At 47.5% G+C, this 14804-nt stretch overlaps 1 protein-coding gene across 1 annotated transcript; it reads right to left on the bottom strand.

Moving 5' to 3' along the window:
* Window positions 1–6447: 6447 nt before the first annotated feature.
* SRARP (steroid receptor associated and regulated protein) lies at window positions 6448–8795 on the bottom strand. The gene is made up of 2 exons (XM_006188246.3): window positions 8397–8795; window positions 6448–7267 (listed from the first exon to the last, which is right to left on the bottom strand). The coding sequence occupies exons 1-2, from the start codon at window positions 8488–8490 to the stop codon at window positions 6852–6854; spliced, it is 510 nt and encodes a 169-aa protein (XP_006188308.1). The 5' UTR covers window positions 8491–8795; the 3' UTR covers window positions 6448–6851.
* Between the last annotated feature and the right edge of the window lie 6009 nt (window positions 8796–14804).

The following is a 14804-nucleotide window of genomic DNA, read 5'->3' as shown; positions in this document are numbered from 1 at the left end:
CTGTGTGAGCCGTCTGTTACCTGCTCATGCCCCCAGGTGACGCTGGGCCGAGGGGTAGGGTGGGTCCACCTCCCTGCCACCCAGAGGCCTGAGCTCCCAGGGCTGCCTCCACTGCAGACAGGTAACCCAAAAAGCAGAGCGTAGATGGGACTTTGGGTCCTAAGGGTTGGATCCCAGCTTCTTGCCAACCTTCCCCTGTGGCCAGGCACCTCCCCCATCCTTCCCCTCTTTAATCTGTGAATCTATAGCCTTGATGTGTGTATACCAAACACACACAGACACCCACACATGCAGACACACACACACACACACACACACACACATCCTTGTCCTTCAAATACTAAGCATTACCAGTAGTTGAAGCAGAATTCAGAACATTCTAAACTCAGATTTACAATCTTCATTTTCATCAGTGGGGGCACTGAGTCTCTGAGCAGTTGAATGCCCAGCTTAACTACTGATTGTTGCATTTGAACCCAGGATATTAGAAGTGGCTCTCAAACTGCTCCCCGACCCCTCTGTGCAGTGGGGAGTAGTTCCCCTCATTCTGCCTCCCTTGGCCTGTGCATCTTGCCAACGCATCTTCCTGCCAGAGAACGCCCACATCAGAGGGTGGAAGCCTCCACCCCAGCTCCCTCCTACTTCCCAGTCCAGGGCAAGGGCCTCCAGTCAGCCTTCATTCTGGGAAGCCCCAGCTGCCCCCATGACTCTGGCTCAGTGTCATACAGAAGCAGGGGTGAGGGGGAAAGGTGGTTCACAGTTAGTCAGGGCCCCTGGGGCAAGTGGCAGGGCCAGCTTTGGCCCCTGGCACATCTTGGGTCAGTGTTCTGCAAGGTGGCCTCTCACCTGTGCCATTCTGTGGCCCTTAGGGGATGACTGGTGGGGGGCATGGGATAGTCCTGGCATTGTACACTGCACACACAATAAACAACAGAATCACGGACTTCTGGAGACCACTGCCTGAAGTTCTCAGACTCGGGGTGAGGCTGGAGGCAGCAGGAGTGGGAAGACCCAGGGTAAACATACACACCTTTCTTGAGATTTGGGGGCAGAGGTGGTAGCTAAAGACCTCACAGAAATGTGGGTGCCCACTGGTCACCTGCCTTGGCTCCCAGACCCAGTTGGGCAGTAATCCGGGAACTATGTCCATGAAAAACTTTGCATCACCTTCTCTTCCAACCGCCAGCCCCCGCTACTGCCTACCAGGCATTGTCCCAGGCACAGGGACACCAAAAGATGGGCCAGCTGCACTGGGTTGCCTGCCCTCTTGAAGCCTATCTTGTACCAGATGAGTTCTGAGGACCAGAGAGGCTGAGTGACTCTCCTAGGATCACACAGTCCCAGGGGCAAAGCCTGGCTGGAATCTGGCTGGGCAGCTGACTAGTTCAGGGAGTGCTCTTGGAGGTACCTACACACACACCCCAAACACACCATCAGGTGCTACTGAAATCAGAGTGCCAGGCGCTCCCCAGTGTAGCCGCACACCAAAGGAGGCAAGGGCTTGAGGGGGCTCGTTATTTCCAGCCTCTGTGACTCACTGATTCCACTGGGCTATTTGCAGCCCGACACTCATCTGCGTGGAGTTGGGGGGAGGAGCAGGACCAGCTTTCCCTGCTCCTTCGACCCCTACTTGGGGTCAGGCTCACCTTGGCATCCCAACCCCAGCAGCGTCCCTCGCTGAGCCGCTGAGCCGGGGAAGCTGGGCCGCGGGCGGCCCTGGCTGGGAAAGAGGGCGGCTCCCCAAGTGGCCAGTGGGGCCGAATACTCCCCACCCGGCAGACTCCAACAGCCCCCTCTCCAGGGCTCGGTTTTAGGAGATGAGGGCTGCGCAGCAGACAGAACCAGGGGTGGGGGGGCCGGGTTGGGAGTGGGCGCGTCTAGACTGAAGGAGCCCTCCTGTCAAGGTGACCCTGCGAAAGAGGGGGGGCGGGGAGGTGGGACCTGCAGGCTGTATTTCATTGGCTCCACCCACTGGCTCCCCGGCTGGCTGCCGCCGCTGCACTTTGTCTCCACGCACCCCCTACCCTTTCCAGGCTAAATATAGGCCTGGCGGCTGGCCCTGCGCCCCGCCCCCACCCCGGGAAGAATAATTATAGCAGCCCCATTCATTGAGCACCTAGCGTGTGCCAAACACACTGCTCATCCCCACAACAGTCCCACAAGGTGGGTAGCAAGGACAATAGGAGGTTCAGAGAGGTCAAGCAACTGGCCCAAGGTCACCCAGCTTGGAAGTGACATGGCTAGAATTTGAATCCTTATGTATGGCTCTAAAAGTCCTCTAAATCCAAAGGGCAGAGGCACCTCCCCTGTCCCCATCTTGTACAAGAAAGGGGAGTTCCTACCTCCTTTGCTTTCGAGGTGGGCATGGACAGGAGGCAGGGAAGATTGAAAAGACGCAGCCTTCCAAGGTTAGAGACCCATGAGAAGGTCCAGCTCAGGTGGTGCCAGAGGGGTGTGGAGGACCTAGGAGGTTCCATCACTTTAAAAATCCTAGCCCAGGCCAGAAACTTCCTCCTCCAGAAAGTCCTCCAGAGCTACCAGCTCAGAGTCACAGAGCCCAAGAACCCTAGGCCCAAAACTTATCTTTAAAAGAAATTCAAACTAGGGGGTAGGCATAGTTCAGTGGTAGAGAATATGCGTAGCATGTATGAGTTCCTGGGTTCAATCCCCAGTCCCTCCATTTAAAAAAAAGAAAAGAAAAGAAAAGAAGAAACTCAAACTCAGACAAAAGGAGCACATGTGTGAGGGCTGAGGGAAGACCCTGAGGCTTGATTGGCCAGCCCTGTCTCCTCTGGGAGTCACACCAAAATCCTTAAGGTTTGATGGGGAGACCTCGGCCCAGGGAGGGTTAGGGCCTTGCCCAGGGTCACACAGGCAGTGGTAGAGATGAGATGGAGACCCAGGCTTCCAGAACTTCAGACCAGAGCTTCTATACCAGATGAACCCCCTTCCCATCACCATGGCCACCCTTCCCTGACCCACCTCCCACATTGTACCCCTCCCTCTCCTGCCTCCATCCACTTCCATCTGCCTTGGACCCTGGTTCTGCAGTGCAGAAGATGCGTTATTCTGTCCCCTTGCTCCCAAGCCTGGCATGGGAAAGGAGCTAAGCAAATGTTTGTAGAATTTTTTTAAAAGCTAACAATCCTCAGTAAAGAGTGGAGGGTCAATTGTGGACTCTGGAGCCACACCACCTGGGTTCAAATCTTGACTCTGCTGCTTTTGAGCTGTGTGATCTTGAGTAAGTAACTTAATCTCTCTGTGCCTCAGTTGCCCTATCTGTAAAATGGTGCTAATAGGATCCACCTGCTACGGTTGTTTTGAATGCCCTTAAAAGGGCTTGGCACATGGTTGTTGACAGTAGCTCACATATGCCATGCATTAGAAACACTCAGAAGGGCTCCTTTAGAGCCCTGTTATTTAATTTAGATTTGGAGCCTGACATCCCACCTCACTCACACTGTCCCTGGCTCCACTGAGACCAAGACTTGGGCTGGGAGGGCAGAGAAGTTGCCCTGTACCTGGGGTCTTCTCTCCAGGAAAAGCAGGTGAAGGCACGGCTAAAAGGTAGGTTCTTTCTTGGAAGAACTCTCTGGGCCCCGGGAGTGGAGGTGGAGGAAAGAAGCCCCTGGAAGCCTTAGTTTCCTCATGTGTAAATAAAGATCAGCTACCACCCTCCCAGGGCTGCTGTGAGGAACTGAAGAGAGATGGTATTTTAGTAGAAGTTCAATAAATGCTAAGCTGTTAAAAGCACGGTGCTTGTTTTCTGAACAAGGAAAACCAAGCTTCCACTACCCTACCCTTCCCCCACCCCGACCCTCCCCCCACCAAACAAGAGTGGGTCCTGAGGGTCATGGTGACTTGAGTCCACTGGGTTGATGCCCGAGGCAGGAGTTCCTGGGCAAGGGAGGGGGTGCTGTTTACAGTCAGCACAGCTGGCCTGGGGCTCACTGTGAGCAGCCAGCCAGGCCAGTCCTGAGCTCTGAGGCCCTCCAGGGCTGGACCCAGGGGCACCCTTCCATGGAGGTGGTTGAACAGCCCCTCACAGGACTGTGGTGAAAAGACTGAACTGTTCTCCTCCACCTGTGTGCCCCTTCTCAGTGAGGGCCTCACTCACTTGTTCGATTCCCAAATACTCCCTGCACACTGCCAAGCCCTAGGCTGGGTCCTTGGAGAATGCTCATTCTTTTTTCACTCATTCAACAAATATGAACAGAACACCTACAGCATAATATGGGGTGATGATGCTATGTCACACTCCCTGGGGTTTGGATTTGGGCTCTGCCTCTTTCTAATTGGTGGTCTTGGGCAAGTCATTTCATTCCCCTGTGCCTCAGTTTCTTCATCTGTAAAATGGCAACAAAATTTGTACCCACATCACAGGTCTGGTGAGAGAGGAGCTGAGGTACTGTGTGGTGCATATAAAGATATCAATAGCCATTATTCTGGATGAGAGGAATGTTGGTTAGAGTGAAAGGTTGGTTTCTGAAAACTTGATCCCCCTGGGCGGCTGGCCCCATAGCGTTGGCCCCTCACCCGCAGATTCCACCCTCTCCACTCAGACCAGGAGGTGATGCCCTCCAGTCTGATGATAGGGTGCCACCTGCTGGCGAAAAGTGAGACCTGCAGCCACAGGCCTCACCCTTTTCCTTATGGGTCTCAAACTCCCTTTGCAGACATGTCTTTGGGCTCTTCTAGTCCAGTGATTCTCAGCGAGGGAAGGAGAGAGGAGGGGGTGTATATGACCCAGATTATTCTGTCACCACCTCTCTAGTTCGGACCATCACCTCCCTTTTGGCTGGATTAAGGTGCAGTCTTCTCAGCTTCCTCCCCTGCTTTCCTATCCCAGCATAAGAGCTAAGAGGAATTTTTTTTTAAGGTAGATCTGGTCATGTCACTCTCTACTCACAATTTCCAACAGTCCCCGTCTCAGAATCAAATGCAAAGATATCATCGTGGCCTGCAAAGCCTCATGTGATATGGTCCCTGTCACTTCTCTGGCTTCTCTGCTTCGTGTGTGTGTGTGTGTGTGTGTGTGTGCGTGTGCGTGTGCGTGTGTGTGTGTGTGTATGCACACACATTGTCTCCCCCAGCTGGAGGATAAGCTCCTTTATGACCAGACATTGTCCATCTTATCACTGCACCATCCCAAGGTCTAGCCCAGAGCTTAGCACACAGTGAGTGTCTAGAAATAGTGAATGAATGAATACTCCAGCCAGACTGAATGACTTTGGCCTTTCTTCCTGAAACATGCCCCACCCCTGCCCCCTTGCCTTTGTATGACTCACTCACTGGTCAGATCTTAGTTTGGAAATCACTTCCTGCAGGAAGCCCTCCCTGATCTCCTCTCCAGAGTGAGCTGGGGACCCTCTCCAGCCCCATCATCATTCTGTGTGCCCTTACTGTTGCACTTATTTGAAGCTACAGCTACAGGCACTTTCTTCCTTGCCTCCCCAACCAGGCAGTGAGCTTCTTGAGGACAGGGTTATGTCTGCTCTCTCTAGATCCCCTTGGTCTAGAAGAGACCCTGCCAGGATGTGAGGCTGTCTGCTCTACAGTGAGGAGCAAGAACTTGAGCACCAGGCTGGCCTAGGTTCTAATCCCAACTGGCCCAGTCTGTGAGACCTTGAGGGCATTCCTCAATCTGTCTGTCTCGGCTCCCTAACCAGTGAGAGGGATACAAAAATAGTGCTTCCCTATACTGGCACTTGGAGACTGTTAGCTCCTGGCACAGAGCAAATGGTCCATCTATGTTAGCCACTAGTGTTTGTAGGAAAGTAGTAAAATAGTCATTGAATAAATGAACATTTAGCAATTTTAACCTAAGAGCCTTGAGACACTCTCCAGCTGAGTTCCACACAGCTCTGTGCATCTCTCAGACCTACACCTACCCTCACAGCAACCCCCGCTTCCTTTTGGGGACCATGACCGCCTGGTGGGGCAGAGACTAAGCCCCCAACTGTTTTCTGTATCCCTAAGAGGCAGGATGGGCCTGGTATGCAGAAGATGCTCAATAAATAATGTCTCTTGTTTCCATTTGTTCAAACATGATACTCCATTCCCTTTCTGTGCACTTCCGCCCCATCTTGACAAGCCATTTCTGCTTATTTCCCATCCCACCTGGGCCCTTGAACTTCCCATCCTGTGTGCCATACCCACCTGGTGATCCCTGGTGACCTACACACTTGCATGCGTGCCAAGATGGCAACAGCCAATGTGCAGCACCTGCCCGTTGTGCTGGGGATGGGTCCTGACTCCTGCTCTGGGATGGGATGCCAACCCGGTGGCTTGAGCGAAGATGGTTCTCAGTGCTGGCTCCTTCTCATCTTTTAGATCATATTTTGTTACCCACTCAGAGGCCTTTCCCAACCACTGTGTCAGAAAAGCTCTCTACCTCCTCATTTTCCACCCCAGCACCTGGTCTCAGTTCCTACACAGCACTCGTTACACTGTTCAAAACCATCTTTATTCAGTTGTTTAACCTTTCTCCCCCACCTCCAAGAATACTAGCTCCAAGAAAGCTATATCTTCTCTAGGCTTTGAAGGGCCCGGCACGTGGAACATGCTGCATTAGAATTTGCTGTGGGAATGAGTTAGTCTCTTTCCATGTGGCGGTGCCTTACCCTGCTTCCAATGAAAGGCTAACAAAGACAGAAAGGAAGGAGTACATAGGATACTCTTGAGTGCGTCCCGTTTCAGATGGCCTTTAGGGATCTGATGTCCCTTCCTTGGCTCAAGCACAAAAGACTTCTGCTTGGCTGGGGAAGAGGGAGTGGACCCTGGAAATTGCATCCACTGTGCCCCGGAGCCTGGGGTGCCAGCCCCTTCCTCTCACAGCCAGCCCCTTCCGGTTAATCAGCCTGCGCGCAGACACAGGAAGAGAGGGCTTTAAGTGAGCCTATGACTCTTCCCCAAGCTGAAGACCTCTTCACAGGGCTCCCCTTGGCTTCAGGAACCTCCGGGAGGGAGGGTGGGCTGGCTGGGGAGGCAGCTGGGGCTACAGTTTCTCTGCAGGGTGGCAGGGTGCCCGTGGCCTGGGCAAGGCCCCCATCACTTGTGGGTGCCTCCTGAGTCAGATGAGGCTGGTTTCCCCCACAGAACAAGATGTAGGTCTTCATTGGAGGGATGACAGATCCTAGGTTGGGACTCGGAGCTCGGAGTGGTGCTGGGGGCGCTGCCAGGGACAGCTGTTTCCCATGAGCACAGTCGATAACGAAAGTTAGGTGAGCTTTGGGGATGATCTTCTGATGGCGAGCTGGCTTTCCATCTAGAGGGAAGGGAAAAATCAAAAGTTTGTGTTAGCACAGCAAAGGATGTGGTTTCATGAAGTCATTTGTTCATTCACTCAACAAAGATTTAACTGCACATTGGTGGACACACAGTGACGGGAAGACAGTGGGGCCTAAGTGCAGGCATCTTTCAGCATTGGGGAGACCTGCGATTAAACCTAGCTTCCCCCTGTATCAGCCCTCCGCCTTCCAGGAGCACAGAGCCCACTGCATCAGAGCCTGTCAACTCCACTGGACACACCAACTGCCTGGGCATCTTGTTACCAGGCAGATTCTCATACAGTGGGTCTGGGGCAGGGCCTGAGGGTCCGCATTCTAACAAGCTCCCAGGGATGTCAGTGCTGAAGGTCCACGGACTGTGCTGAGTGAGTAGTGAGAGAAAAGTCTCGGCCACATTTTACAGATGAGGAAACTGAGGCTCCGCTAATGCAAATGTTGATGGTTCTCAGGGAGCACTGAGCTGTTCTCCCCCTTCCTGAATAATCTTATCTACTGATCCCGGCCGCTCTGGGGATCCCGGCTCTGTCCTCTCCACCAAACAGGGAGAAGACGCCATGAACCAAACCAATCAATCAATTTCTCAATCAAGCAAGTGCCAGAGCAGGTCTCTGTGAATCCAAAGCCTGTGCTCTTAGAAAAGTAACGTTTCAAGTTACCCAAATAATAAACAAATCCATTCTCTTAATTATGTGCTCCTCGCCTCGACACAGTCTCAGAAGGAAGCTTACGTTCTGGTAGGTTGGTTAACACAGGAAATATGGTTGACCCTTGAACAACACAGGTTTGAACTGGAGGTCCACTTGTACTCAGATTTTTTTGATAAATACCAATTACCACACAACCCCAATGGGTTGAATCGGTGGATGTGGAAACTTGGATGTGGAGGGACGACAGTATACGGTAGTTAAATGCAGATTTTTGACTGTACGCAGGGTCAGTGCCCCCAACCCTTGCCATGTTCAAGGGTCAACTGTAGATAAAGCCCACCCATGGCTTAAGAATCCTGGCGGCCCCAGACGGAGGGTATCTGCCCTCTGCCTCCAGCCTCCCGACGGCCTCCCCAGTGCCCTCAGCTGCAGGGCTGAGGCCCTCTCTGCCACCTCTTACCTGAGCTGGTCTCCAGGTCTGTCTCAAGGCCCTTGACTTTGGAGCTGACTCTCTGGTCCTGGGGGTCTTCTGAGGGGGCTGTTACTGTTGCCATAGCGCCTCGCTTAGCACTAGCAGAAGGAGCAGTTTTCGGCAGCCTCTTCCAGGATGCAGCTCCCCACCCAAGGACCAGACCTTTTATGTTTACTGGATCCGGATCTGCTGAGTGAATTCCACCAGGAGCCACAGGAACTGGCCTGGGGCAGTTGAAGGATTGTTTTGATCCACTGGGGTTATGTCAACAGGATTGCTGTCGGGTCCCTGGGAGGCGGGCCTTCTACCAAACAGACACGATTTCTTCCAACTCCAGCTGCTTCTTAGCTTAGGACAAGCCTTGGAACCTTCTCACCCAGGCCTCGGTTTCCCAAAACTCAGTCATTGGCTGCCTCCCCAGTTTTCAGTTGTTTTGTTTTGCTTTTTCCTGCCTAAGAACTACGTGGAACACTACCTACTTAATATGTCTCAGTCTGTTTAAGCAGCGATAGACTGGGGAATTAAGCCACAAACACTTGTTTCTCACGCTTCTGGATGCTGGAAGTCCAAGGTCCAGGTGCCTGCAGAGTCCAGTGTTTGGTGAGGCTCTGCTCGTTGGATCATGGATGGCTGCCTTCACTGTGTCTTCACCTGGCAGAAAGCACAAGAAAGCTCTCTGGGGTCTCTTTTTATAAGGGTGCTAATCCCATCTCGAGGGCTCCACCCTCATGACTTTAGCTCTCAGAAGCCCCACCTCCTAATCGCATCACACTGGGGATTAGGTCTCAAAATACCAATTGGGAAGACGCATCCCGTCTACAGCATCTTGCAAGTCAATCAACTGTTTATTTTTATTTTTATTTATTTACTTAAAAAATTAAATACATTTTTAATTACTTTTTTTTTAATGGAAGGACTGGGGATTGAATCCAGGACCTCATGCATACCAAGTATGTGCCCTACCACTGAGTTATACCCACCCTCCTCAATGAACTGTTTTTAACTGAAAAAGAAAAATATTTGTTGATTGACAAAAATGCACAAAATAAAAATTGTTTTACTTAGTGGGTTTACTGAGGCCTTAAGCCCAGGAGATAGTCTCTCAGATAGCTAGCTCTGAGGGACTGTTCTGAAGAGGTAGGGAGGAGCCAGGACATACTGGAGTTTTTGCCAGAAAAACAAAAACAAAAACAAAAACAAAAATAAAATCAAACAAACCAAACAACCCCAAACAGATAGAACATCAAAAGATGACTGTTAAAGAAAACAAGACATCTCAAGTTGATACATTTGGCGCTTTTTTATGTATGGGAAGATGCAAGGGTCTGGGCTTATTGAAATTATTCCTTTGGTGTGCAACTTAACTCTCTAGGGCCAGTATCCTGTTTTTCTCCATCCTGAATCCCCTCAGGGTGTATGTACCATTGGAGGTGGCTACGGGAGCTGATGGCTTGATGGCAGCCACATCCTTTGTTTACTGATATGGAGGCCCACATACCTTCAGAGGAAAATTGGTATTGCTTCATTAAATGGAAACAGTATAACTACTGTAAGTAAGAAGTAACTATGTATGGTAGAAGAATAATGGTACTCCAAAAATGTCCATGACCTAATCCCCAGACCCTGTGAAAATGCTACCTTTGCAGGTGTGATTAAGGATATTCTGATTCTGACACCAACTTTGATGTGGCCTTTTTTCCCCCACAGTACCGAACTAGTTCAGTTCTGCACTACCCAGTGATAGCTTCGGCTCTCACAGGTTAAGGGCTCAGTCCTACAAAACTACCCCTGCCACAGACACCAGTCACAAGTCCTTGTTGTCACCTGTGCTTCTGGCCTATAGATGGGAGGTTCCTAGAGCCTCCTCCTTGGGTTTGATCAGTTTGCCAGAGCAGCTCATGGAACTCAGAGAAACATGTTACTTACTAGATGACCAGTTTATTTCGAAAGAATATAACTCAGGAACAGCCAGATGGAAGAGATGCATAGGGCGAGGTATGTGGGATGGGCAAGGAGGTTCCATGCGCTCTGAGAGGACCACTCTTCCCCAGTCTCCACGTGTTCACCAATCCGGAAGCTCTCTGAACCTTGTTCTTTTGGGTTTTAATGGAGGCTTAATTACATAGGCACGGTTGATTAAATCACTGGCCATATGTGATTGAACTCTATCTCCAGCCCCTCTTGCTACCCCGGAGGTCAGTCGGTGGGTGGGACTAACAGTTTCAACCTTCCAATCACATGATTGGTTCCCCGGCCCGCATCCTTAGGAAACCCAGGTAGGCTTTCCAAAAGTCACCTCATTAACGTGACAAAGGACACTTTTTCTCACTCTCCTCCCTTGGGAAATTCCAAGGGTGTTAGGAGATCTGTGCCAGGAACTGGAAGATTAATATATATCACAATATCAGAGACATGGACTTTGAGATGGGGATATTATCCTGGATTACCTGAGTGAATATGATTTAATCACACTAGTTCTTGAAATTGGAGAACACTTTTTGGCTGGTTTAGAAAGAGATGGGACAATCAGGGGGACAAGGCCAGGGACCTATGAAGAGGGAGATTCCATCTGCCACTGCTGGTGTTAAAAAGAGAAACTAGGGCATAGTAAATATTTTCAGAGTTTAGTTGAATAAAAATCGATTTGAATCAAGTAGCGTCCAATCTAGAAGAGAGAAACTCTGAGGAGCTGAACAAGATGAAAGATTTACAGGCAGAAAGGAGGAGGAATAGGAAGTAATACTAGGCAAAGAAGCAGGTTATATAGCCAGGTTACTTTCCTTCTGGGGAAAATTGGGATCTATCAGGCAGATTACCTAACTGGTGCCAGTAAGGCGAGCCCTGATTGACTGCTTTAAAATTCTATTTCTGGGACAGCTGAAACCACAATTAATTCAAGTCTCTGTTTGGTGATGTGGGGCTTAGCATAAGCAGCTCCATTTTGGGCTTGTCTTATTTTAAACACTGGCTTTGGAGATGGTGGAAGGGGACCATGATCCAAGGGATGTATGCAGCCTCTATAACCCGGCAAAAGTAAGGAAAGGGGTTTTTCCCCTGGAGCCTCTATAAAGGAATCTTCCTGCCACCATCTTGATTTTAGCCTATGTTGGACTTCTGACCGACTGATAATAAATTTGTGTTGCTTTAAGCTGCTAGACTGGTAATTTGTTACAGCAACGAGAGAAAACTGATACACTCTGCAAATATCAAAAAAGAAATCAACAAAATTAAATTCAAGCTAAATCTTGTTGCCTGTGTTAGATGATCTAAAAAGTGAGTGGGGGAATGGACGTTATAGCTCAGTGGTAGAGTTACTTCTTAGCATGCACAAGATCCTGGGTTCAATCCCCAGTACCTCCATAAAAAAATAATAAATAAAGAACTAACTAACTAACTAAATAAATAAATAAAAATAAAACTGATTACCCCCTAAAAAAGAAAAAAAAAGTGACTGGGCAATGTATATTTAACCACAATTTAAAACCAAAGTTGGGGGGAGGGTATAGCTCAGTGGTAGAGTGTATGCCTAGCATGATTGAGGTCCTGGGTTCAATCCCCAGTACTTCCATTAAAATAAATAAATAAACCTAATTACTCCCCCCAAAAAATGTTTTTTTTTAAGAAAAAAAATAGGTGGTCTCCTTCCTCAAAACCCATAACCCTGTTCGAAACATGAAAGAAACATTGTGAAGATACAAACTGAAGGACATTCTAAAAAATATCTGCCCATACTCCTCACATTGTCAAGAACAGGAGAAACAAGGAAAGACTGAGAAACTGTCACAGTCTAGAGGAGGCTAAAGAGATGTGATGACTACATGCCATGTGAGACTCTGGACTGGATCCTGGAACAGAAAAAGGACGTTAACGGGAAAGCTGGTGAAATCCAAATAAAGTCTGGAATTTAGTTAATAGTCATGTACCAATGTTATTTCCTTAGTTTTGACAAATGTTCCATGGCCACGTAAGATGTTAACAATGGGGAAACTGGGCGTGGGGTGTAGAACTTGCTGTACTATCTTCGCACTTTTCAATAAATCTAAATTTATTCTAAATTTCAGAAAGTATTTTTTAAAAAAGTGAGTGGGGAGGACTCTCATTGGATGCCAGTGGAAGTAACAAGAACATCTCCCTACTCTGAAAATTGAAACTTAAAAGGAAATGGGGGGGGGAATATAGTTCAGTGGTAGAGTGTATCACCAGTACCTCCATTTAAAAAAATAAACAAATAAACCTAATTACCTCCCCGCCAAAACAACAACAAGATAAAAAAAAAAAAAAGGAAATGAACAATAGGAAGACAATCACGTGTGCTAGTGAGGATCTGGAGAAGCTGGAACCCTCTTAGATTACTGGTGGGATTGTTAAATGGTGCAGTCACTTTGGGAAACAATTTGGCAGTTCCTCAAAATGTTAAAGATAGAGTTACCCCAAGACCCAGCCATTTCACTCTTCTGTATATACCGAAGCGTGAAAACATAGGTCCACACAAAACTTGTACCCAAATGTTCATAGCGTTGTTATTCATAATAGCAAAACTGAAAACAACTCAAATATTCCTCAACAGATGAATGGATACACCAAATGTGATATAGCTGTACAATGGAATATTATTTTACCACAAAAAAGAGTGAAGTACCGACACGTTACAACATGGATGAAGTTTAAAATATAAGGGAAAGAAGCCAGTTTTTAAAGTTAATACATTGCATGCTTCCATTTTATTATATGTCCAGAATAGGCACCAAGCCATAAAGACCAAAAGTAGATTAGTGGTTTTCAGGGTCTGGGGGAAGGGAGAAATGGGGAGTGACTATTAATATGTATGGGGTTTCTTTTTGGTGTGATGAAAATGCTCTGAAATTAGACAGCAGAGATGGTTGCCCAACTGTGAATATACTAATAACCACTGAGTTGTATACCTTAAAAGGGTGAATTGCATGGTATATGAATTATATCTCACTAAAGCTGTTATTCTAAAAAATGAGCTCTATCCTGTCTTCCCTGTATGAACTAATTTTCCAGGTAATCATATGGCCCTAGTTGATGAGGAAAAGCTCTTGTTTACAGAAGAATTCCAGCCAATAAATGTTGAAAGAATGATAGGGACAAAAATGCATCATTTTATAATCTATCATGAAATTATTGACTCAGACAAGCATCTTTAAAGGAAGAAACGGGGGAGAGTATATAGCTCAGTGGTAGAGTGCATGACTAGCATGCATAAGGTCCTGGGTTCAATCCCCAGTACCTCCACTAAAAAGAAAGAAAGAAAACCTAATTACCTCCTCCCCAAAATAATAAAAAAATTTAAAAAGGAAGAAATTATTGCATGGAAGATTGAGGAGGAAATTTCCAAAGAAGGAATTAGGCTGCTGCCACCAGAACTCACATATGTCTTAGCATCACTAAAGATGTCGTTTAGCACTCAGCAGCACCAAAGATGTATTCTTGAATCTACTCAGCCCTCTAGGGCTATTTTACAGGAAATGAAGGACAAAGGAGCTAATCATATGACAGCACAAGGAAGCAAATAGAGAAATCCAGAAGGTGGGACATTCTATAGGACAAGAGATCCCATCAATGAAATGGAACAAAAAAACAAAATAAACAAACCAAAAAAAAAAAAAAGGAGAAAGGATTATTTTGGAATAAAAGTGACTCAAAGGCAAAACAAACAAAACCCCACCAAACTTCCCACCCAGTTGTCACTGCGATGAGAGGATTTTATCCCAATGTAATCCTGATGTAAACAAAAAGACATTTCGAGAAAATTAGGGAAATTTGATTATGGTAGGATATTAAATGATTCCAAAGAATATTCATTTTGTTAGGCATGGTCAAGGTAGTGCAGAAATGAAGGTCATTGTTTTAAGAGTTGCACAATGAAATATACAAAGATGGGATGACTTATCTGGGATTTGTTTTAAAACACTTCAGAAATCAAAAAAAAAAAAAAGGAAGGGTATCTTAAGTACATTTAGCAAAGCTTAGCTGTTGAATCTGAATGACAGGCAACTAGAAAATATTTCATTATTTTAGCTACTCTTGTGTCTAGGTTAAAAAGTTCAAAATGGAAAGGAATATAAAAGTGAATGTCAAGGACGTGTGCCAAGGATGTCTGTGAAAAGCAAAGAAAACCATTACATGACAGGTGAGCAGAGGGGGAAAAAAGCCTTTATAAATTAACATACTGTTATAAAATTTGTGATTTTCAATATGCTTGTAATCAAGTTGATAAACTAAATTGTATGAACAGATATATGTCAGTTTATCTGCTGTGCTTCAAATTTATATCCACAAGTTGGCCAACCACTTTAAAAGTCTCCTTGTTGGGAAAATCGAAGTAGCCCACATATGAATAGTGACTGAGCTTTAGAGTAGGGGGTGGATGAG

This window comes from Camelus ferus, chromosome 13 (assembly GCF_009834535.1).
Source record: "Camelus ferus isolate YT-003-E chromosome 13, BCGSAC_Cfer_1.0, whole genome shotgun sequence".
NCBI lineage: Eukaryota > Metazoa > Chordata > Mammalia > Artiodactyla > Camelidae > Camelus > Camelus ferus.
Note: the sequence above shows the minus strand (reverse complement) of the source record. Positions and strands in the feature narration are given on the sequence as shown.